Here is a 24,188-nt window from a genome sequence, read left to right as displayed (position 1 = left end):
AAACCTGGCTCATGTACATTTTGAGAAACAGAAAGTTGTTTTTCTAGAGCAGTGTTTCCCAAACTTATATCCCCACCAAACTCTTCCTGTACCCCTGGGGGTACGTGTACCACACTGAGAAACACTGCATTAGAGCATTTAATCCTCAGGAAAGCTATTGCCATAGCTTGTTCTCTTGATTCCTTCCCAGAGGCTGGTGATGACCCCTATGCATCCGATGACCACCTCACAGGCAAGTGCCTGTGGGCAGGCTCTAATGAGGCAGCCCCACGAGTCCCACAAACACGGGTTTACCATCCCACTACTTACCCTTCTGCCTAGGATCTGGTTGATGGCTGCACTTTCTTTCAGAGTACACTCGGCCACCACGTTTGCTCTCATTTCTTTCATGTATAACATAAAAGCGTTCAGAGGCTTCTTAATGTGAGGTCTCTTGGGCTCCTGCTCCTTTCTCTGTTCGTGCTGAGGCTTCCTGAAAGGGGGACGTGGTGTTGAGGGGGGTGGTGGGCAGAAGAAGGAAGAGATGGGCGGACAGGAGCAGAGCGTCTGATGACACAGCATCTGATTCTCACAAGCCTGACCACCATCAGCTTAGAAGAGCAACCCTTTGTGAGTGAGTACCCTCAGGTTTGAGAACGTTCTCTGGGAGCAATACAAGTGTTAACACCAAATGGAAATGGGTGTGTTCGGCTGCTCCAGTTAGGGCCCTGAGGCCCAGCTCCTTGGTCACCTCAGGAAAAACTGAACCTACAGTGTAAGTAGTCATTCAGAAGTCAGGTTCTTAACTTGGGGGACAGAGGCTGAAGTTTCATTCACGCTCTCCCCCCCAAACAAGTGCTTGTTGGCTTTGCCCACATTTGCAGGGCATTTATGGACTATCTCGTGCTTCCTACCACCCCATCCTCCCAGTATGCAAACCCTCTGCATTAAGAAACTCAACTCCTAGTCTCTTCAAGGAAATTGCTGTAACAGCCTGATACAATCCTGGGTATGGCTGGCTCCTTTCCCTGGACTTCTATGCTGTTACAGCCCGTATTCTGGACGGGCACTGGACTCCCAGTCCTTTTCAGGTACCATTGGGGGGCGGGCTCTCCAACAATCAGAACCAATTGAAACAGGCAGGGAGGGGCTGCGTAGCTCAAGCTTATCCAGTGCCTGTGCTCGGAAGACTACTCCATTTTGGCGAGGTTCCCTGGATCTACTGAGGTCCGTGCTCCTTTCCAATCCCAGAATCACAGTTAGGTGGCAGTGAGAATCAAGCCCGCTAGAAGTCCATAGGAGGCTGAGCACACTGGGCTCAACAGGGAGGAGGAACGGGCGTACGCGGCAGCACCTTCGGGCGCCCACTTACACGTGCATCAGGTCCCCGTCAGTGTGGGGGTGCTCCTGCTTGACCTGAGGCGTGACAATGGCTGGGTGAGGGATGCCAGTTGTGTGGGGACCCGGAGGGCCAGGAATCATGTGATGGGAAAACCTGAAGGAAGGAAAGAGAAGAAACAATACTCACGAGGGGCCACTGCAGCCAAAGCGAGATGGCGTTTGCAACAATCCACTCCTTGCTACTGGCAGTTACACACAGGAGAATTAACTGCACATTTGCATGGGCTGAGAATTCCTTTCCTTTCTGTGTTCAGGTGGAAAATATTTATAATTATTCCCTATATTGCAACTCCCCCCCCCCCCCAAAAAAAAAAAAAAAACCAAACAGTAGAACCTGGCATTTTTCCTGGGACGGCTCTAGGCCACAGGATTAAAAGAAACAGAGTCATCTTACATGCAAAGCAGTTCTCAAATAATTTCGTTAAGAACAATTATGTTGGAAATAAAACAAGTAAGATTTAGCTTTTCAAAGATTTTTAAATAAAAGCTAAGGAAATCACGTTTAAAAAACTCTGCCGTTGTTCCCAATCAAACCGTCACAGTAAGAGTCTTCCCGAGTGGTTGGCTTTTGTACTCACACTAGGAGAGAACAACTGAGGAGATAAGGGACAGGAAGGTATGTTTCAGTCCCCAACTCAAGAAGGTTGCCCTTACCACCCAGAGTAACTTTCTACGCAGAAAGAATGCTTAAGAGATCTCGCCTGATGGAAAACGGGTAACATAATGGAGGGAAGCGTTTAATCAGAGGGAGGGATACATGGAGTTCTACATCAAGGCAAAAACTACACACGCTGAACAAAGGCTCCCCGCCCCCCCCCCCCCCCCCGCCCCGCCCAGTGTGCTTGCGGAGCGTAAAAACATCTTAAAATATCCACCACCGTCCAACACAAAGGAGGGAAACTGCCATGCAAGACAAATAAAACAAATAAAGGCTACTTTCAACAAGCACGTTGGGTGAATGTGCGTGTGCTTTCGAAATCTTTGCTTTTTAAACTGTTTTAAAGTAAACAATTCGGCAGGAACAACATTCCAGGTCTTTCATCACAGCCGGTACAATGCACTCCTTCGTCTGGGAAGGAAAGAAGGAACTCTGCTTGGATATGTAATATTTCAGAAACAATTTTTTTTTTTTTGAAATTAAGGCAGCATGGTAAAAACACAAATAGTTGACCGAATGATAATGCTTTGCTAAATGCGCCATTTGCAAGAATACATGATGCCCGGGAAAAATTCCTGTCATCAGATAGTTCTTACAGTGTTAAAAAAAAAAAAAGTATAAAAATATATTTGGGGGGAAGGATATTAATTTATTCCCTTCCAATGAGCTGAATGTACAATTTGTAAAACTAATGTGTTTGTTTTTGTTTTTGTTTTGTTTTTTCTCAAAAAGCTGAAATTCACCACACAAACTGTGAATTTCATACCTACATAAAAAGTAAAGATCCGCGACCAGCGACAGGCCCAAAAGCTTGACTTCCGGCACAACAATGCTCCCGGGGAAAGCGGCACGGAACACAGATGCCACACCACACGCGTGTGCACATCAAGCACGGGCACAGAAGCCACCCTGTCCAGAAGCAAGCGTCCCGCAGAGCAGGGGGTGCAGACGCCCAGGCTGTGCTGGCACTGCGTCCCCACAGGGCCTGATTCACACACTAGGACCCCCCGCTCCACCCCCCCAAAACCCAGGGCTCTTCTGACAACCTGGGTCCAGGAAGGCTCTGGACCGTCTGGGCCAGGGGTCCTCAAACTTTTTAAAGTGGGGGCCAGATCACGGTCCCTCAGAGAGCTGGAGGGCCGGACTATATGAACTACTAATTCCTACTGTAACACCTCGGCTGCGCTCACTGCCCGAAAAACCTGGCGGGCAGGATCAGACTCCCCTGGGGGCTGCATGTGGCCCGCCGGCCGTAGTTTGAAGACCCCTGGTCTGGGCATTTGCAAACACTGTCACATTAAATGGTACAACTTTCCCCGGAGAAAGTCAAGGATAGAACTCGAACCAAACCAGTCTTATCTCCCCCCGGTTTCCATACCCACAGCGTATTTTGAGTAAAACGAGCTCTTAGGTTGTCCACTTTTGGAACATTTCACATCCTGCTGCCATCGGGTGGCATGGGGGTCTTCTGGAGGCACAGTCTCCCGCGTGGCCGAGCGCCTCCCCGGGCGGTGTGGCCGGTGCTTGCTGTGGGGGCGCAGAGGGAGGCTCCTTCCTACCCAGGAATCTCTAGGACACCTAGTGTGGGAGCCAGGCACGCTGCACAGACGGACGCGGGGCTGAGCTGTGCACCCTCCAAGCCGACCCACCGGGAGGCAAGCAGCGGCGCACAAGATGCAAGCGCAGGAGCAGCAGCTCGGCCGGGGCGCCCGTGTCCACCTCTACCTACCTGGACATGGAAGTGTCGACTGACAGTGAGGATGGGTAGGGCTGCCTGAATCCTCCCGTGATGGGATATACAGGCTGACCTTGCCTGAGGTCACAGAAGAAAGGAACCCATCAATGACAAAACATGAGTAACCAACCAGCAGTCAGAGTTTGGTGAGGGGAGGAGGGGGAGGTATTCAAATAGGATTTTTATTAGGGACCAGCGCATTTCTTCAGTTATCCAGCTGCTTCCCTTCCTAACCCTCCACCCTTGAAAAAAGCTCCCACCTTCCACATGAAAAACAAACTAGTCCATGAATTACCCGTCTTTTATCCCTTCCCCTCTACCAACCCCATTGAATGCTTTGGACAGAGTAGGCATCTGACAAATGTTTACTAACTATCACAGATCCCCGGGAACGGTGAAATAATGCTTTCAGAGCAGACTAGTGGATTCGCTATCAGAATCCTTGACAACTTTAGGAAAAAGAAGAAATACAGTTTCATATTTATATAAAAATGAGTAAGTATTTAAAGACACTGCACTCCCCGCCGCAGGAGAGCAATTCACGGGGATTATCTTCCCACTTTCTGACAAGTCCATCTCTCCCAGTTTCCCCACACCTCCCATTTTCACATACACAGTCCTTATTTTCAGCTGCCACCGACACAAGGCAGCATAGGATGATTGCCCCTAATTAGCTAAGTTCAGACAGAATGACCGTGTAGGACTGAACATGTACCCATAATCAATTACTAGTACATGCAAACAGGTATTGGCAAGAGGGCCAATACTGCAGAGTCAGTGGAAATTTCCATGGCAGGAAAACCCCTTCTTGCTGAAGAAGGGATACTGTAAGGTGCCAAGGTAGGGAGGTGGGCAATGACCGAGGAGAGAAAACTTTCGCCCAAGTTGGAGCACTGTTCCCACGGAGTGCTGTGGGGAGGACAGGAATGGAGAGGGATGAGTGGGAGCAGGGAAAGTTGTGTACTCACGATGGAATGATAAATATAAGCTACACTATAGAAAAAAATTCCTTCTTCCTAAGATATATTTTCTTTCCTTTACCTTTACAATTTAGAAAACTTTCAAGAAAGCAGTTAAGGATTTTTTTTTTTTTAATAAATAACAAAGACCAATTGAATTCTAGGAAATAAAAAGCCCAAACATTAGTTTTGTTTGCTTGTTGTTTTTTGTTTGCTTTTCTGAACTCAAGCTGAAACTTACATTAAAATTCAAAAGATGTTTTTATATTTTTAAATTTCTCCCTGTTTGTCATTTACCTCACTTGCCATTTATAAGCGAAGATAGTACATAGATAGTCAATGTGTTTGTTTCCTTCAAATATATGTTTTCATAAAAAACCAGAAGAGAAAACCACACTGAGCACTTTGTACAGACATAGCACATGCCCCAAACCACAAATAGAATCCATAAAACTATAGGCTTCAAAGCAAATGCTACAGTCATTTTCTATACATATAAGCAAATGGGTTCAATTGATTTCAACACCTGCATGTTTTTTCAATCTTTTAAAATGAAATGACATAAAACTAGCACCTTGCTTGTTGTCTTAAAATTTCCTCAACTCCACAGGTATTATCATTCCCCAAGCTGGCTGCCGGGAGAGGGAAGTAGGAGAACATGTTCAAATGCCTGGCTGCAGTTTGCAGGGAGGCTCTTACCAGCCGAGCGGTGGGGTGATCTGTCCAACTCCACCCGGAGACAGCGGGTAAAAGGTAGGGATCTCAGGAGCAGGAGGGTGTCTGGACATGCCTATTAGAGAGAATGGAGAGGTAGAGTGTTCAGATTTGTAGGACATTTGACTCTTACGGCAATGGAAAGGCAATAGAATGCTTTTTGCCATTACTTCTTAGCAGAAGTCAACAGGTTTTAAAATAGTACATCTTGTCTGGCCGGCTTGGCTCAGGGGTTGAACGTCGACCTATGAACCAGATCGTAAATTCCTGGTCAGGAGCACATGCCTAGGTTGTGGGCTCCATCCCCAATGGGGGACATACAAGAGGCAGCTTGTGATGATTCTCTATCATCATTGACTAGAGGCCCGATGCATGAAATTCATGCACGGGTAGAGTCCCGAGGCCATGTCAGCCATCAGGGCTGATCAGGGCCTTCTGGCTGCTGACTGGGGCCTTCCTTCCCTGGCTGCCAGCTCCTGGCTGGGGCCTTCCTTTGTTCAGTGCCACCCCCAGGTGGTCAGCGCACGTCATAGTGAGCAAACAACTGGTCTCCTGGTTGAACTCCCAAGGGGACACTTTGCATATTAGTCTTTTATTTATATAGAAGATGTTTCTATCTCTTTCTATCCCTTTCCTTTCCTCTCTGAAATCAATAAAAATATACTTTTTAAAAAATAAGTTCATCTTGAGGGATTACTGAAATAGTAAATATACTGCTAATAAAAGCCATCAAAATAAGACTTTTAAATTATTTAGTTTGCCCACATTATTTCACTGTGGCTAAGAAAATGGTAGACAATTATTTTTGTGTAGAATGGAAAATGACAGGCCTTCCTAAGTAGATGGCCTGCCTGGTGCTCAAGGATTAGGTAAATTGCCAATTTCATATTTTTATTGGCTCCCTTATGGACACACAGATTTGGGAAATGGGATACCTCAGAGAATCAAAGATTAATTAGGAATCATCTGCAGCCCCATAATGGTCACACTTGATATGATTCACTTGGTCTCTGCCACTTCAGCTCCAACTAAGCTCTTCATCAAGTTGAGTCCTCTGGGCTCCAAGGTCAACCTGCTCGGGATTAGTTGTGTCCCATAGAAAATGAGAGTGCCACCAAATTGTTTCTTGAGCTCGGACTCCCTGGAGCTCATATTGGCCTATCACTGTAAAAAGCGCCTACAGATTATACCTAATCCTAGTCCCAAATGACATCTCTTTGTTTATATCTTACCTTGGGTACAGAAAAGAAGGGGTAAGATGCATTCACAAAAATGCAAAATATTTTAAACTTAGATTCAATGTATTTGGGGGGAAATGAGTGATTCTGAATAGAAAAAGACCACAACTTCTTTCTTATACAGCTAGTCTGACTGTATAAAGTCATTTCCATATAAAAACCCACATTCCCAGGTTGAAGACTTAGAGGATGCACTCAGTGGGTGTAAATATATTGATTGGCCAGTATGTGGAGCTAGGTGAGCATATGGAGAGATGCTGTTAACATGTTCTACATTTTTACTGTTTAAATTGATTATGAATTTCATTTGAATTTTAAAAGATGCTGAAGGCCTTAAACATATAGGAATAACTTAAGAAGTGTTGCTTTCATAGTTGACATTAATTTGACTTTGAAGTTAGGACAAACTATTTCTCAATTCTTACAGAAAGTGGGTGGGATGGAGAAAGGTCTTTAATCTCCCGCTCAATAGAGCTTACATGCTTTTACATGATCATCTCATGTGTAGCTATTTTTGAAAGAATGTTCTTCAAATCTCTCTCTCTCTCTCTCTCTCTCTCTCTCTCTCTCTCTCTCTCTCTCTCTTTTGGCTAGAGGTACTGCCTCTTCTGGTCACAGTAGAAACGCCCCTCCTCCAATTTTACAATCTGGATTTTCTTCTTTGGTTTGGGTGAGTTTGAGCAGCTGGGGTGATCCTCAGGCGAATCAGAATCATGGGAACCTCGCCACTGGCCTCCACCCCGCCCTGAGATTCACAGATCTCCCCATTCCTCAGGGTCTGTAGGGGGATCGCTCAGTTTTGAAAAGAAAAACCAGAACAATCAAGGACTTTGGGAACTCTGTGAAAATATGCACTTGAAATTCAGGTGAGAGACTACCGAATTATCTACTTTAATTAATAGTTAAAATCCTTGGTTAGAGAGTTGAACTGACTGTTTGGGCACACACAAAATAATGGCTTGTCCTGGGCTCCTGTGACCGGGATACAGAGAAGTAACTGGCTTGCAATCACATGCCTCTCAGCAGACAAGCTTGAAAACTCTGCTGCCACGCTAGTCCATGTTCTGAGTGTGTGGAGAACACATCAGCGATTCTGCATAGGTGTGGTTCAGCAGAGCAATATACAAACTAGCTGGACTTCGTTTTACTGCTCTGAAGGAGGAAGGAGAAAACTAACATTTACTTATCCCCTGCTATATGCCACTTCCTAAGCTAGTCTTTTGACTATTTCTATTAAAATTCTACTCAGATTTCAAATACCCCTCTCCCATGGAATATTCTCTAACTTTTACAGCTCTGAAAAATCTCTTTCTTCTTTGAATCTACAAGGTTTTATTTGTACTTTTAACGTGGTACTCAAGATGTTCTTCATTTTCTTTTATAGTTAGTTTGTGCAAATGATTTCCTGCATGGGTTTAAACAGAGCTTGGGAAAAGAGAAACCATGTTTTGCCAATCAATGTATCAAACCAGGGTTTGTCTCCACAGGAGGCTCTCAATAAATACTTTTGAGTGACTGAACAAGTGAACAAGTGAAAAAAAGTGTTTAAACAGACCGATTCCCCATGCTGGGTCAACATTATCAACCATTTTGCAGGTACATAAGTACATGGTGGGGCCTAGGTCACTACATGAGCAGAAAATGGATCTCTGTTTTCTAAGCAGGTTATTGTTGTTTTAGGAACCTGCTCCCAAAGATTCCTAGAAGTGTGTGACCCTCTACCAACTGCTGACTTCATATCTTGATTTAACTGCTATTTACTGGACACTTACTGTGTGCTGCAGGCTATACACAGCATGGCCTTAAACATTTGTAAGCTTTTACAAGTAACTTGGAGTTAGACTATATGGATATATTAATTTTGCCACTCAACTACATATCTTTGAGGAAGTGATTCATTATTCTGTAAAATCAGAATAAAAATAGAACAGGGGTTGTTGTGAAGAATAAATACATTAATATGTGTAATACAGAAAACACCTGGCACACAGTATAAGTGATATGTTTTTGTTGTTATTTAATAGGAAATCCATGAGTAGAAAGATATAAGTAGGTATAAATAAACCCAGCATTTCCTAAACGCTCTTTCTTTTTAATATTTTTACCAGAAATAACGAGTAGAACAAAATGATTGTTATTATCTTCCTTTCCTGTTTCTACACCTGCACACAACTCCACACACCAACACACTGACAGGAAGGTAAAAACTAACGTGCTTCCTAGTGGGAAACCAACCTAAGTTATTTTCTTATGAATGAGAATGGGTTCTGCTGACGAACAGGTTAATTTATTGGATGATTATATCTAGTGTCAGAATATGCACATGGCATCCTTTTGGTTTTCAGTTGTTGCTGTACTTTTATTTTTATTTAATAAAGCTAACCAGCTTCCTGGGGACTTTGAAATCAGTGACTCTGGCCTAACTAATGTTCTAACTAATTGAGCTACATGATAAAGCCAAAAGGCAGACTGAAGGAGAGAAAAGAAGGAAAAGGAAGAAACCTAGTGAGAATGTACTCTCAAATGAATAATATAATTTGAAATCATGTAAATCCATTCTTTTCAAACCAAAGTTTACATATCCCCTGAGATACATGAAGTCCAGGACAAAAAGTAATAAAAAAGAGGGTCTTTACATTAAAAGCAACACAAAGAGTAGAATGTGAAAATAATGCAACTTTTCAAAGAAACTGCAAGCAGACAACTTCTGGGCCTTCTCTAGTTCTGGAGTTTGTTAAAAAGAGAAAAGTTTGTGAAGCAAAGGTATAATTATAATTAGTAAGGCAAAACAAGATAGGGTAGCAGTAAGTGATGGGAACAGAAGATAAAATAGAAATGTAATTGATACCCGTTTATAAACTTGTCTTTTTAAAAAATGGAACTGTCGCCGAAACTGGTTTGGCTCAGTGGATAGAGTGTCAGCCTGTGGACTGAAAGGTCACAGGTTCGATTCCAGTCAATGGCATGCACATTGGTTGTGGGCACAATCCCAGTAGGGGGTGTGTAGGAGGCAGCTGGTCGATGGTTCTCTCTCATCGATGTTTTTAGCTCTCTATCCTTCTCCCTTCCTCTCTGTAAAAAATCAATAAAATATATATTTTTTAAAAACTGAACACTCTAGAATTCTTAAAGAGAAAATCTACTAAACTGATATATATTATTCCTTTAAATAAGCTCATTTTGAAGTGCTTAAAACAGGGGCCAGGACATAGGAAGCACCATGTAACTGTTAACTAAACAAATAGTTAAACACTTAATAAAACCCACTGTTGGGTTCTTTCTGTTAACAGCTTGTTTGAGTTCTTACAATTGCCTTTACCTGTCACCTACACCTTTGTGGTTCTCGGGCGTGTGTCTCTGGCTCAGGCCCTGCCCTGGGACCGAGATATCTAAACTGCCTACTTCGACTCGCCCTTTAGATTATTTCAATCCTGGGTCATACTTCTCATCTTCCCTCTGAAACTTGGCCTTCTTCCTAAAATGCCTTTTTCCATAAATCTATAGACCTGTCCTTGATGTTTCTTAATCTTTGGAGGTCCCTGGTACCAGGAAATAGAGAAAGGACCAAAAATGACCAAAACTGAGGCAAACCTGGTCACCTCTGCATAGGTGATTCTTACCTTCTTTAAGTAGAGGTATGGGCTCCAATCAAGTCAAAGTCCAGTAGTAACTAAGTCCTCAAATAAGCTGCCTATTTTAACCAGGGAAGGAAGTGAAGGTGCTGGGTATGTAACCTAGAAGTACTCACAGTGGTGAAAAACAGCAACAACACAACTCCCAGCCCCTGAACTCCACTCTTTTTCACAAACTTAACGTCGTTTCCACTACAGGACAAAGAGAGGGCTGGACAAAGGGGTGAGGTGCTGAAGATGGTAAAAATGTCACCTGTCTATTCTCTGCCTTCACTTGGTTTTACAGAATATTTATTTCTCTCTCTTCAGTTACAGTTGATGTTCAATATTATATTACTTTCAGGTATGTGGGATGTATTTGGAACCCCTAAAGATTCTGTTGAGGTTCAAGTGTGGACATACATGGAAAGAGCACAGGCCGCCCAGCAACAAATTTAACCTCAGAGTTGGCTCTCAGTCCGAGAGACGCGCAGGCCGGGAGACCCCGCGCTCTGTGTCCGCAGCCAAGCACCCCACCCCACTGGAATTCCCATTTCTCAGACCTCTGTGCTGTGTGCTTTTCTGTAAGCGATACAGAAGGGGAACTTGGCAATAATGTAGAGAAGCAAGTAAGATTCATGTTATGGTTTTGTACTTTTATTATTCGTGTCTAAGTTGGTGCTGTAAATAATAAAAAGAGGATAAAACCTAACAGGTATATGACTGAAACTAAAAGAAACCACTAACGGCTCAAAAGGTAATGTTTGAAAGTAAAAATCTCCTACTTTGTCCCTTTTCTAACTTTTCTTTAAAAAATATATTTTATTGATTTCAGAGAAGAGAGAGAGAGAGAGAGAGAGAGAGAGAGAGAGAGAGAGAGAGAGAGATATCAGTGATGAGAGAAAATCATTGATAGGCTGCCTTCTGAATGTCCTCTACATGGGATCGAGTCCACAACCAGGGCATGTGCCCTTGACCAGAATCAAACTCAGGACCCTTCAGTCCGCAGGCCTAAGCTCTGTCCACTGAGCCAAACTGGTTAGGGCTCTAACTTTTCTTGTAACACTACCATCAACTCCTACTGTGTTTCCCCGAAAATAAGACATCCTCCAAAAATAAGACCTAGCGCATGGAAAGATAAGACATCCCCTGAAAATAAGACCTAGCGCAACTTTGGGAGAAAAAATTAATATAAGACACTGTCTTATTTTCGGGGAAACAGGGTAATACTGCTGAAATAATGAGTAACTGTAGGAGGACTTAAAGACTGGATTTTTAGTAAATTTGTATAACATATTGGTTTATATTGTGGAGTCTAGACTTTCAGAGCTGTCACTTTGAAAATAACCCTTCTAGGTTCTTCATGTTTTTGTCCTGAAAAATAAAAGCAGCAACAACAAATTCTTTTTTGTCTCCTAATAATCCATTTAAAATTTTTTTTATTTCTTTATTGATTAAAGTATTACATATGTGTCCTTATTCTCCCATTACCCCCCACCTCCCATTCATGCCCCTACACTCCTGTTGTCTGTTGTCCACTGGTTAGGCTTATATGCATGCATACAAGTCCTTTGGTTGATCTCTCCCCCTTACCCCCACCCTCCCCTACCTTCCCTGAGGTTTGATGTTCTGATTGACATTTCTCTGTCTCTGGATCTAAGTTTGTTCACCAGTTTATGTTGTTCATTATATTCCACAAATGAGTGAGATCATGTAATATTTATCTTTCTCTGCCTGCTTACTTCACTCAGCATAATGCTCTCCATCTCTAACAATCCATTTTGATCCACCCGGTGACAGGGAACAAAGGCCCCGGTGAGGTCCCCAGGCTGGCGTGGCACGGCTCCTGCCTGACTGCAGCAGGCCTGGGCAGGCAGGCTCTCACCTTGTTTGGAGTTGACGTCTGACGGGATGTGTGACGGGTGTGATCCTGGAGAAAAGTGCTCGTCGCTGTAAGTGATGAGGGGGGTGAGAGGATGAACCGCATGGGATGGCTGCACCACGGGCACTTTATTCGACTGCAAAGGAACCACAAGGTCAACAGTTAACCGTGGATGCCCGGCTCCTGTCCCCTCTCCCAGAGAAAAAGCCACACAATAGCAGTAACTGGGCATCAGCATAGCCGGAGAGTCCTCGCCAGACCTGGAGAGCGGAAATCAGCTGCTGTACCCATTTAGACCTTCAGAATCTGTCCGCGCTAAATACTACTTATGTCTGACTAGCCCAGTGGTCGGCAAACTGTGGCTCTTGAGCCACATGCAGCTCTTTGGCCCCTTGAGTGTGGCTCCTCCACAAAATACCACGGCCTGGGCGAGTCTATTTTGAAGAAGTGGTGTTAGAAGAAGTTTAAAAAATTTGGCTCTCCAAAGAAATTTCAATCGTTGTACTGTTGATATTTGGCTCTGTTGACTAATGAGTTTACCAACCACTAGGAGATTATCAGTTATTTAACCAAATCCCCTATGGAGATGTAGGTTGAGTGCTATTATTCCATATGACATGAATCCTATACATATTTGTTTACATGATCGCTTCAGAGTGATTTCAACAAGGAGTTATTGGAGCAAAAGTTATGAATGCTTTATAAGCTCTTTATCCATTACATATGTCTAGCAATAAAAAAGCACTCAATAAAAAATTATTCAATGAACAAATAAATAAATACTGCCAATTTGAAGGGCAACATTTCAAACAACCTAATTAATAAATACAAATTTGCTGTAATGATATTCCATTGATTTATATAATTTATGATTCTATAAGTGTACATCTCTAAGAATCATGTTATACCACTTTAATGTGTTATCGCTTTGTCAATGAAACCTGACCACCCATTATGCTTTAGGACTACTCAGTTCATCTTCATGATCTCTAGTTTCTAAGAAGTCTTAATTAATAAAATGAATTTCTATTCTTGTGTTTAAATGCATAATGTGAAATATAGCTTGTAAAAATCACTTTAAATTGTTAACAACTTATATATTCTATCTTGTATTTGTTTAAAAATAAATTTATTTAAATTGGAAGCCCAAAGCTACATAACATTTTTTTTAAGGTACAGGTTATTTATTTGGACTTCATCAGTTTAAAATCTGGGATCTTTTTGTTTGCTTAAAGTTGAATAAACTCCTTGCCCCTTCAAGAAAGTGCACTAAGTAAATCAGTAATATAAGCAAGACCCAGGCAGTTTAACCTAATTAAGGAGATAGATTTTTCAGAAACTTTATACCTCCCCCCCCGCAAAAGACAATAAACTTGACATAACTATATACATACAAAATGTTTCTGATTTTAAACACATAGACTAATTAAACCAGTCTCACAAAGATCTCTATTTGCAAACATTAAACTTGTGACTTTAAAAGGGATAAGATACAATGAATATTAACTATTAATTCACTGCTTCAGAACATGCCTTCACCATCAATAGTTTGAATTCATGAGATTTTTACTGTACTATAGTCTAAAATGTACCTGAAATCCATTTCTCCAAAAGCAAATGTCTGTATTTAAAAATTGGGGGAAGTGCCTGAAAACTGCCCTGCACAGTATAAACTGCCTATAATGCCGGTCTATATCCGACTGGTTTCGGGCCCTGAGACACCCCTGTGTGTGATGGTAGCACTAGCATATGCATCATTTCGCATTTGATGTTTTTTACAAATTAGGTATAAAAAGTAAGTGGCTCCAGCAAGAAGGTCTACCCTCAGGAAAATTAGGAGCAATTATCCTAGTAACACTAAATTCTCTTTACAGCCAGTAATAGTAATTTTCTATACCCTGTCATTATAACCTCCACCCAAAAGAAACTGATGAAGGAAAAAAAACGCAAGGGGGGGGATCACCCTTTTTCAGACCATGATATGATTTTCCCTGTTTTATAATTATCAGCTCCTCTCTAATGGCAGCACTTGCATCGCTCATATAGCCCTTGGCATTTATTAAATAGAGCGCCATTATCAAAGCCACATGCCTTCTCTCTACATACCTCAGCACAGACATCTATGCATATAAATGTGTAAAAGGTTAAAAAAAAATGTTCCAGTGCTTTTCAAGTGTTAATGATGCAGTCTGCCAAATACAACGATGAGCTTCTTACATACAAGGAGTTCAGAATCTAGAGGAGGAAAGGGGTGATGGGAGGGTGGGTGCGGAGATGGGGGGAGATTGTTATAAACCCCTTTTCAAATGGAAACAAAAATCTCAACACCCAAATGCTAAAACGAATATGTTTCAATGATACTTTAGGATAAGAGCTTTGATTTTCATTTCAAAGGTCTCATAAGTATAGTTGCCAAACAATCCAGGAAGATATTTTCTTAGGGTAGTTGAAAAGAATAAGCATTGCAGAAATCTCCTGAAAACACTTATGCATTTTGCATGCCTCTCTTATTTCCATAGCACCATCTTCAGGAACTCGCATTAGCAGGCAGCCTCTCCTTAACGTCTGACCTATCCCTCCAGTCATATAGCTCAGAATTCAGTGCCATGAATTTTTGCTAAATTATGCTATCCTTGCTTTCCTCTTAATTTTACGGTTTTCAACACAGATTTGCTTTCCTGTGGGAAAGAGATAAGAAGCCAGGGATTTTAATTTAAGCTCTGGCCTTGTCTTATATTGTAGTTTGCAAGATGGATAGCGTCCTAGTAGTGTGTTATAGCCAACAAGGCTTATGTCCATTTTTGTGGCCAAATCAATATGAAAGCAATATGAAATCATCATAGTAAGAGTGAGCACAATTCCCAAGTTTTATATTTGGCTCCTGCCAACCACCTCCACCGGGCACCTGAGCAGGACCAAACGACACTACACGTCACCGGCATGATCGAGTGTCCTCGGCCCTAAACAGTGGGCTTCCCCTGAGAGCATGAGGGACTGTCCTTTGACACTATGTGCACGCACAAGGCAAGAACCCAGGCACCGCCGCTCTAAGTTTTATTTATTTATTTTTAAAATATATTTTATTGATTTTGTACAGAGAGGAAGGGAGAGAGATAGAGAGTTAGAAACATCGATGAGAGAGAGTCATCGATCAGCCGCCTCTTGCACACCTTTTACTGGGGATATGCCCGCAGCCAAGGTACATGCCCTTGACCGGAATCGAACCCGGGACCTTTCAGTCCCCAAGCCGACACTCTATCCATTGAGCCAAACCGGTTTTGGCTGCTCTGAGTAAGTTTTAAAGACAATATAACCGTTCTTAATTCTAGCCTCAGATCTCCAAATCACCATGTGGTGCATCTTGGGTGGGGCAAAGGGAAAGGAGGAGGAATAACCAAGAGACTGCCCAGTCTTTACAGACAGCTTGATGTAATTGCATTATAATGTGCGGTTGCGCAGTGTATGTGGGCCTATGTGTGTATTTAAGCACCTGCAATGTGCCAGGAGCGATGAGGGCGCTGATGGCCAGCACAGATGAGGCTGCTGTTCTTGTGCAGCCTCCTTTCTAGGAGCCTGGAGACAACGGACAAATACGTAAGCAAGACGAGTAAAATCTCAGAGGATGACATCGAATACTAAGATGAAAAGAATGCCGGGGATAAGAGAGTATAGTAATTATATGCCTTTGTATTATGTTAACACGGTAAGAAACCAACAGTTTAAAACCAAACAGTCCAAGGTTCTATTTTCTAAAACAGGAAACAGAGGTCATCAGGGAATGGGTGAGCAAGCCAGGACTGCTTTCAGCACTTAGGGCGACCCAGGGCTGCTCACTACACCACTCCAGGAGCTCAGGGTCACTGGGGATACCGTGAGCCTGGAAACCCTAGGACCACAAGACAGTGGGGGCCAACCTTTCAGCTCCTACTCTGCGCACCTCGGATCTCACTCCATAGACAGCCCTGGCCCCCGGCTCCCACACATCTCCCCGCGGGGAAGGGAGGGAGGACACACGGCTTTCTTTTCCACTCACAGGTACAATCAGGTGAGTCTTAGCTTCCCGTGGAGAAGCACCAGGAGCTCCCAACGTTTGTCCTGTTTCCTTTCCCAGGTGACAGCAGGCAGTTGCCCCACCTTCATGAGATCGCCAGGAGCCTGGGTCATCCCCCGAACGCCGAGGCCGCTCAGAGGCGGAAGCACTCAGGCCTAAGCTCGCATGGCAGTCAGGCCACACCCCCTGCTATTTTGATTCCATTTAGACTACACATTCTTTTATCTCAAGCAGGGGATGGGTTGGGTATGCAAAGGAAAAGGAAAAGATGGAGAGAGTGGGTCTTGAGAGGAAGGGGGCACAGAACACCAAAGGCGGACTCCAGAAGATAGCTCTCCCACTCATTCAGCAGGAAGCTCACAATCCCTTCCCAAACTCAAAAACCCACCACCACCCGGCTATCCTACCCACAAAGCACATCATTATTATAGCAACTAACACCATACCTTGGAGACAGGTACACTGAGGCATAGAAAGAAGGTCAGCAACTTTCCCCAGGGCCACATTCACTGCCAGTCCAGCACGCGCCCTCCCGGGAGAGCCAAGGTCATAAAACCTTGGGCTCTGCACCGACCATCTGGGCCATACCTAACAGGACGCACGTCCGTGACGACTGCGTGGTCTCTGTCCCGGGCGCAGGAATCGCCTCGGACTAAGAGGCGCCTCAGCGGAAGCGGTGAGGCCTGCAGAGATGCCTCCGCCACCCTCTCTCCACGGCTGGGAAGCCTTCCCGGAAGCTGTGTGGTGGCCACCCAGGCTGCTCCCGGCAGGCATCGGCCTCTTTGGCATCACGGCCAAAACACCCACACGAAGCGCATGCCATTTGGGGATCCGGAGAGTCACCCTCAGCAGCATTCCCAGAAGCGACCACTCCCCCGCTGGCATGAAAGCTCTCGGGCCTCTGGGTATGTGGTTCTTTCTGGAAAGGACTAAAAGGTGGCTCAGCTCCCTCCTGGCGAAGGCGTGGGCCTGCTGGTAAGTGGAGTAATTGGGGAGAAACCTGCGGGTCTGCTGGATAGAACCCATTTTGCACGTCTCCAGGTATCAACCAAACCCACAGCACAAAGAGGATCTAACTGTGCATAAGGCCCCGAGTACCATTTCAACTGGCTGTGCATTTCACCCAGAGCCCTCCCGGCAATCACTGAATCCAGGGGCATTTTAACACTCCACCAACCTGCTGAAATGAGGAATTTCATCTGGTTGTTATGGTGGTATTCAAGGTTTTATTACACTCCTAGAAAGTCTGGTACTGGTACAGTAGAAGCCCTGAAATTTCACCTCGTGCCTTCCCTCCTCCTATGAGAACCTGGGCTTCCTAAGCCTTCCCCCAAAGAGGAGCAGATCTGATTTACCGCGAAAGGATGTGATGATCCTTGCACCAACTAGACCTCAAAAGTAACGTTTAGTGCTGGCAGCCTTTCCTAAGACCCACCAAAGCTAGACACCTGATTGGGAGCTGAGGGGGCTTCCGAATCGAAGATCAGTGCTGTTTGAGATGCAATAGCTCTTTTTTCAGATAGCGGTGGGGCACTGGGCTCAGAAGACTTCCGGAGCAGGAACTGGTGAAGTTGCAAGGTTCACAAGGGACAAATATTCCTGGAGGCAAAGGTGTCCCATCACCGGACACCCGGGATGCTCTCCTTAGAGGGGAGGAGCATGTTGCAGGGAAAGGGAGGAATGTGGGTGGATGCACAGTAAGTGCCCGTCCTAATGGCCGTGACGTTGCACCCTCTGGCGCTTGTCCACCTCAGTGGGCAGTGTCGCTGTATTTATAGGTGAGAAGGCCGAGTCCTTTTGGACACACAGCTCAGTAATAACTAGTTGACAGAGGACTTGTGCTGGCATGGTTTGGTACCAAGTCCCTGCTCGTCCTGCCCCGCACTGCTCCCTACCCAGCTCCCCTCTTCCCCTCTGTTCCAAACACCCTGCCAGCCAGTGTGGCCTGCCATGGGCTCCGCTGCCAGAAAGCGTCTGGGCAGAACAACTGACCGCTTGGGGAAGACTGAGGTCACTAGCAGGACTACAGACAGACTGCTGGGAGAGCTGCTAAGAATGGGTGTGGCCCACCCACAATTTTCCCAGTTCTCTACAAGTGATGATGTCCATATAGTATCTCATTTAATCCTGAAATCCCCCATAAGCTAGGTGTTAAGATTTCTGTTTCATAGAGAAGAAAACTAAGGTTCTGAGACATAGATAATTTATACCAGATCACCCAGGATATTAAGTAGCATAGACAGGATTTGACTCCTCAAGTCGGTGACGCTGAAATCCATAGCTTGTACTCCATCAGGTAGTCCAACATCCAAGCGGGAGAGAGAGTAGTAAAATCATTTAATATTTAAGTACATGGACACTGGAGGTACAGTTCAAATCCCAAACACTTAAATGCCTCGTTTTTAGGTAATTCACTGAATTTTCAGAATTTCAGTTTCCTCCTACATAAAATGGGTGGCCTAATTCTTCACAGGATTAAACTGAAGATTAATGAGCAATGCAAATAAAACCTCTTACTCAGGCCCCAGCACATAATATTGCTCAATAAGTCCTTATGAAATGAATAAAGGAAAGAGAAAAGAAAAATAGAGCCCCTAAATAAATTGCTCTGTTCCCCAAAATTCACATCACTCGTCTCTAAAACAAAGTAAGTTTTAGCATTAGAAATATGCTTTCTTTCAGGTGAATTCCCCACCAAACTCCCCCTTCCTTATTCTGCCAACGTATGTTTAGTCTAAAGTGTCCGTGACCTCAATACTTTCCTCTCATCACTGCTTGAAGCAATCCCTCCCACCCTTCGAGATTCATCACAAGTGGCACTCTTGAAATCTTAAAACACACACAACTTTCCGGGTTAGAACTTGCTATGGACTCATATGTACATATGTTTTCTATGTACTTGCTTTACTTCTTCTGTTAGATCATAATTTAATCGATAATGCAATCTATGTTTATTCGTTTAAAAAATACCTCTTACAGCAGCAATTCTCAAACTTTTTTTTTGTTCTCAGAACACTGTAATACTCTTAAAAATCTTAGAGGACCCCAATGAGCTTTTGTTTTTGATGGTTTATTTATAAATACTTATCACATTCAAATGATAAATACCAAGTCCCCACTCGTCCTGCCCCACACTGCTCCCTTCACAACATAAAAATAAAAAGTTTAAAGGTATTTATTAAATTATTTAAAAAGTATAAGCCCGTTACGTTAACATTAAAATATTTATATGAAAAATGACCATTTTGAAACAAAAGCATTAAAGAAGAAGAGTGGCATTTAGGTTTACAGTTTTCACAAATCTTTTTAGCATCTGGTTTAATGAAGACAACAGGGTTCTTATATCTGCTTTCATGTGAATTCAATTCTCTGCTTTGATGTTATTTTGGTTGAAGAATATGAAAAAAAGTCTGACCTCACACAGATATGTTGTTGGAAAGGAAAGAACTATTTTAATAGTTTTTTCAGTGCCGTGTACAGTAAAAACCATATCAATATATTTTTCCTACTCTTACATTACCACCCATTGATCTGTCTTGCACTATGAATTTACCCATGTATCATTTGTAACATTATGCATTAGTTATCTGTAAATATGGGCTCAGTGAATTGACATATTTCATTATACATTATAGAAATTGCGTCTAAATTTATATCATCGCTGATCTAATCAGAAAAGATTTAAGAAGCTATCAAGCAGTGGACACAAATTTCTAAAACTGTAATTTTTCCTTGAAAGCTCGAATTTTATCACTAGCATCAAATGCTGCCAATTGCTGTTTTCATTGAAAAGAGAATCTCTGCTCATTTGTGAGAAAATATCTGCCAAGTAAACTATGAAACCATAGTCTGTCAGTTATGCATCCAAAGGTCAAGATTCAATAATACTAATAATTTTTACTGCTTCATCAAAGATATTCTGAAGTGACACTGGCATGTTCTTTTTCCTGGAGGGTGTTGTGGTGCAGAATTCAGTGACTACCGGTACCATTTGGGGCCAAGGCACCAGCACATTTACCCATCATTGCTTTGCACCATCACTGCAAATGTCAATACAATGAAAAAGCAAGTAATGGTTACTGTTACCATCAGACTAGTTCTGACCTTGTGGACTCCCTACTTCAGGGGTCCACAGACCATACTCTTTAAGAACTGATGCCCATAATAAAGTAATAGAACATAAACAGTTATTGATTGCGGATGATTCAAGCTAATAAAGTGAAAAGTAACATTTCAGTTATGTTGAATTTAGAGAGAAATTGGTTTGTGGGTTACAAAAATGAAATGTTTTTGTGATGTACTAAGCTAGTATCTCCCCCATACACCTTATTTCCTGGTATTCTAAATGTACAAGTCAAGAGAAATCGGAAAAGCAAAGAAAAATACATACCACATACTTTTAAATGATATTTAAAATTTTTGAAACTCCTTTCATTTAACTCACTGTGAACCCTGGACTTGGGTTCTTTCATTAGAGTTTGATTCTTGCATACAGTAGCCAGGAATATGGATCTGCACCCTTCAATGCTCATTCCTCCTGTCCACTCACCATCTGCCCTGTACCACAGCCCCTTGGACACAACTCTATGCACTGAGCACACTGAGCTGTCACTATCTGTTTGTGCCTCTGTTTTCTCCCATCAGACAGAGGTCATGCCTTGGTAACTATCCCCAAGCATCTAGGGCAGGGCAGGGCAAAATGAGATATTTAATATCTATTGCAGGACTAGTTGCCCAAATGAGGCTTTCAAAACTAGGAAGTCAATTTTTTTTAAGAAAGAATTCATACCCTTAACAGAAAAACACGGATTGGTTCTTGTATTTTCTTTTTTCTTTTTAAAAAAAAATATACTTTATTGATTTTTTACAGAGAGGAAGGGAGAGGGCTAGAGAGTTAGAAACTTCAATGAGAGAGAATCATCGACCAGCCGCCTCCTGCACACCCCCTACTGGGGATGTGTCCTCAACCAATGTACATGCCCTTGACCGGAATTGAACCTGGGACCTTTCAGTCCGCAGACCGACGCTCTATCCACTGAGCCAAACTGGTTTCGGTGGTTCTTATATTTTCTATTGCTGCATAAAAATGACCAGCCTAATACATCACAGTTTACTATCTCACAGATCCCCTGAGCAGGATTCCAGCACCATTTGGTGTAACCAGGTCCTCTGTTTCAAGGTATCTATCGCAAGGTACCCAGGCCGGCTGGGTTCCTGCCGGAGGCTCTGCAGGCTCACTCTGGTTGTTAGCAGAATATGTGAGGAACACACTCTTGATTCTGTAGCCCCTGTTGATTTGTGCCCATTTCCTTGCTGGTTATGAGGTGGGGCCACTCACACTCCCTGACAAGAAGCCACCTCCATCTCACAGCAGCGATGGTGCTGGTTTTGAATCCTCCCTGTTCAGAATCTCTGACTTCCTCTTCTATGGCCAGTGGAGAAGCCTCTCTGCTGTTTAAGGGCTCACGTGACTGCGTTCGGGCATACCCCATAATCTATCTCCTTTTGCAAAAGTCAACAGGGAGAACAGCTCCTGCAAGGCCTTCCACCTTCTGTTAGGACAAAGATAACCCACTTACCTTTCCTGTATTTTTTTTCCCTCCTCTCCCTTACAAAAGATAAACCAACTTATCTCTGGCAGATAAAAATGAAGTGGCACTGCGGACATTAGTATTTGGTGTTACAGTTATTCTGATTATACCATGAAGTTCTGAAGTGAAGTTTTGTGCTTTCTTTCTCCCTTTTATCCAGGGGCTACCAAGTCAAGAGTGTGCTCCTCACATATCAGAGCTGACAGGAGTTACTTGCAGTTTGGAGGGGAAGGGAAGAGTCAGGATTAGCACATCCCCTCCCCCCCTTCAAGGACTAAGTATGCAGGCATGCAGGGAAAGTTCCGAGTTAACTGCAGGTCAGGGCTGAAGAAACTGAAAGGGCAATCTGCAAACAGAGTTAAAGGATCCAGGCCCATTCATTTTGAGGAAAAATTTTCAACATGTTAGATTATGGCCAATCATTTGCCTTTTAAGAAAATTTTTAGAAAAATCATTATTTTACATTTAAGTGCAACTCATCTATTACAAGGTTATGACTAACTTTAAGTTTTAACTTAATTATCTGATCCGTGAAGGTAACTAAAGAGTCACATAATTGTCTTAATATTCATTCATCTTTAATAGTGCACCAAAGGCTGTAGGAAGTAAATATGGTAAAAGGGAAATAAATCAAAGAAAGGGAATTAATTGAAAAGAGTGGAAGTACAGGTCACAATAGTTAAAATCTGGAACCTGGCCCGGCCAGTGCGGCTCAGTGGTTGAGTGTGGACCTGTAAACCAAGAGGTCATGGTTTGATTCCTGGTCAGGGCACATGCCCAAGTTGTGGGCTCCATCCCTAGTGGGGGTGTGCAGGAGGCAGCTGATCAATGATTCTCTCTCATCACTGTGATGTTTCTATTTTTCTCTCCCTCTCCCTTTCTTTCTTTAAAAAAAAAAAATCAATAAAAATATATTCAAAAACAAAAAACCTGGAACCTGGATACTTGAGTGAGAAAGATAAGAGATAATTCCCTGAATACTTACTATATTCTAAGAACAAATGATGCTTTCATATTTGTGATCAAATTTATTCCCCCGTTTTCAAATAAGAAAACAAATTAAGACTTAGAAAGGTTAAGTGTTGTCCCAGGCCATACAGGCTAGCCTATAAATGGTTGAACTTGGGTTAAATACAGATCTGTTTTATTCCAAAGAGATGAACTTTTCACTGTGAACTTCTGCAAAGAATGGCTACAAAGGGGAATAACTCAATCCGGGAGCCAAAAGGGACCCCCCCACCCTTACCCCCCGCCCCCCCCCCCCCCACACACACACACACTTTCCAGTAACTGGAGTCTATAAATAGAGGAAGTGGGGTTAAGGTGGAAGCTGAGAGAAGATCAGAGTAAAAGGGAGAATGACTTATAATTTCATAACAATACTCCATCCTATTATCTCATTGATCTCACAACACTTTTACTGACCACCCCTAGTCCTCCGGGTGCTGCAATTTCTTTTCATGTTAAAGATACCTTTGTCCGTGTTAAGACTGTTTTTTGAAAATCAAAAGAAAGAACTGGAGTCATTCAAGATAAACAAACCAAAGCACAAAACAAGTGCTAGCGAGAAAATATTACAAGTCCAGAAAGTCCAGTGAATGGATGGGCCGTAGGTGAAAAGCCGAAGGTGGGTTGGTGGCCAGACTCTAAGGAGGCAGGAAGGCCCAGGAGCCTGCTGGACTCCTGGCTGCAGAAGCACGGGTTCCAGGGGGTGCATGTGTTTGTAAACCTGTAGTGGGAAGGACATGGGGGAGAACAAGATCCCAGTGGTCCCTCACCTTTTCCAGATTACAGGCACTGTGATCTGATCAAAGTTGTGAACAAGTGTTTTTATACACAAACACCACCACACATCGGTGGGCAGGGGTGGCAGTTGTGGTTTTCCCAGGACAGAAGAGGAACATTAGATTAAAAACTGCTGCCCTGTTCCAAGAGAGAAGCTTGGCCATCACTGCATAATGTTTCATTATTATTGAGGCCCGGGCGGGCGTTTAGTCCGCTTCTCCAAAGCACTACTTGTGTAGGTCCCTGGGAGAGAAGGTAAACAAGGCAGTGAAGGTGAGTGACACACAGGAGCCAGAGAGCTCGGCGCAGAGGCAGCAGGCCCGGGCCGGGCTATAGGATGACAGCATGTAACAGGACGGACAGGAGGAGGCCACCCTGGATCTCCAGAACCCGAGAGAGGAGCTGCTGTGGGGTGAGCGAATTCCACCTCTCCCTGAACCTCGTCAGCCAGCAGGCCTGGGCAGACCGGTGATGTGGGCACACGTTGGTTAAAGAGGCTTTCTCTACCACTGCCCACCTCTGCCCAGTGGCGCGATTTTGAAGGGAAGGGAAGTCTCCCACCACAGCAGATCACCTCAGAGAGC

The 24,188-nt window shown here is 43.5% G+C and overlaps 1 protein-coding gene across 4 annotated transcripts in view; it reads right to left on the bottom strand.

Annotated features, from left to right (window-relative positions):
• LEF1 (lymphoid enhancer binding factor 1) overlaps positions 1 to 24,188 on the bottom strand; it is a 118,703-nt gene that overhangs the window by 23,587 nt on the left and 70,928 nt on the right. For 2 of the 4 annotated variants that reach the window (XM_084872725.1, XM_084872726.1), the window contains exons 4-8: positions 12,181 to 12,313; positions 5,432 to 5,522; positions 3,768 to 3,851; positions 1,352 to 1,474; positions 310 to 472 (exon numbers count right to left, since the gene is read on the bottom strand). In XM_084872725.1, coding sequence (XP_084728851.1) covers positions 310 to 472; positions 1,352 to 1,474; positions 3,768 to 3,851; positions 5,432 to 5,522; positions 12,181 to 12,313 — 594 coding nt within the window. The remainder of the gene's footprint in view (positions 1 to 309; positions 473 to 1,351; positions 1,475 to 3,767; positions 3,852 to 5,431; positions 5,523 to 12,180; positions 12,314 to 24,188) is intronic. The other 2 variants (XM_084872727.1, XM_084872728.1) reach the window with 1 other exon arrangement.

Source organism: Pipistrellus hanaki (assembly GCF_964339955.1).
Source record: "Pipistrellus hanaki genome assembly, chromosome: 1".
Lineage (NCBI taxonomy): Eukaryota > Metazoa > Chordata > Mammalia > Chiroptera > Vespertilionidae > Pipistrellus > Pipistrellus hanaki.
Note: the sequence above shows the minus strand (reverse complement) of the source record. Positions and strands in the feature narration are given on the sequence as shown.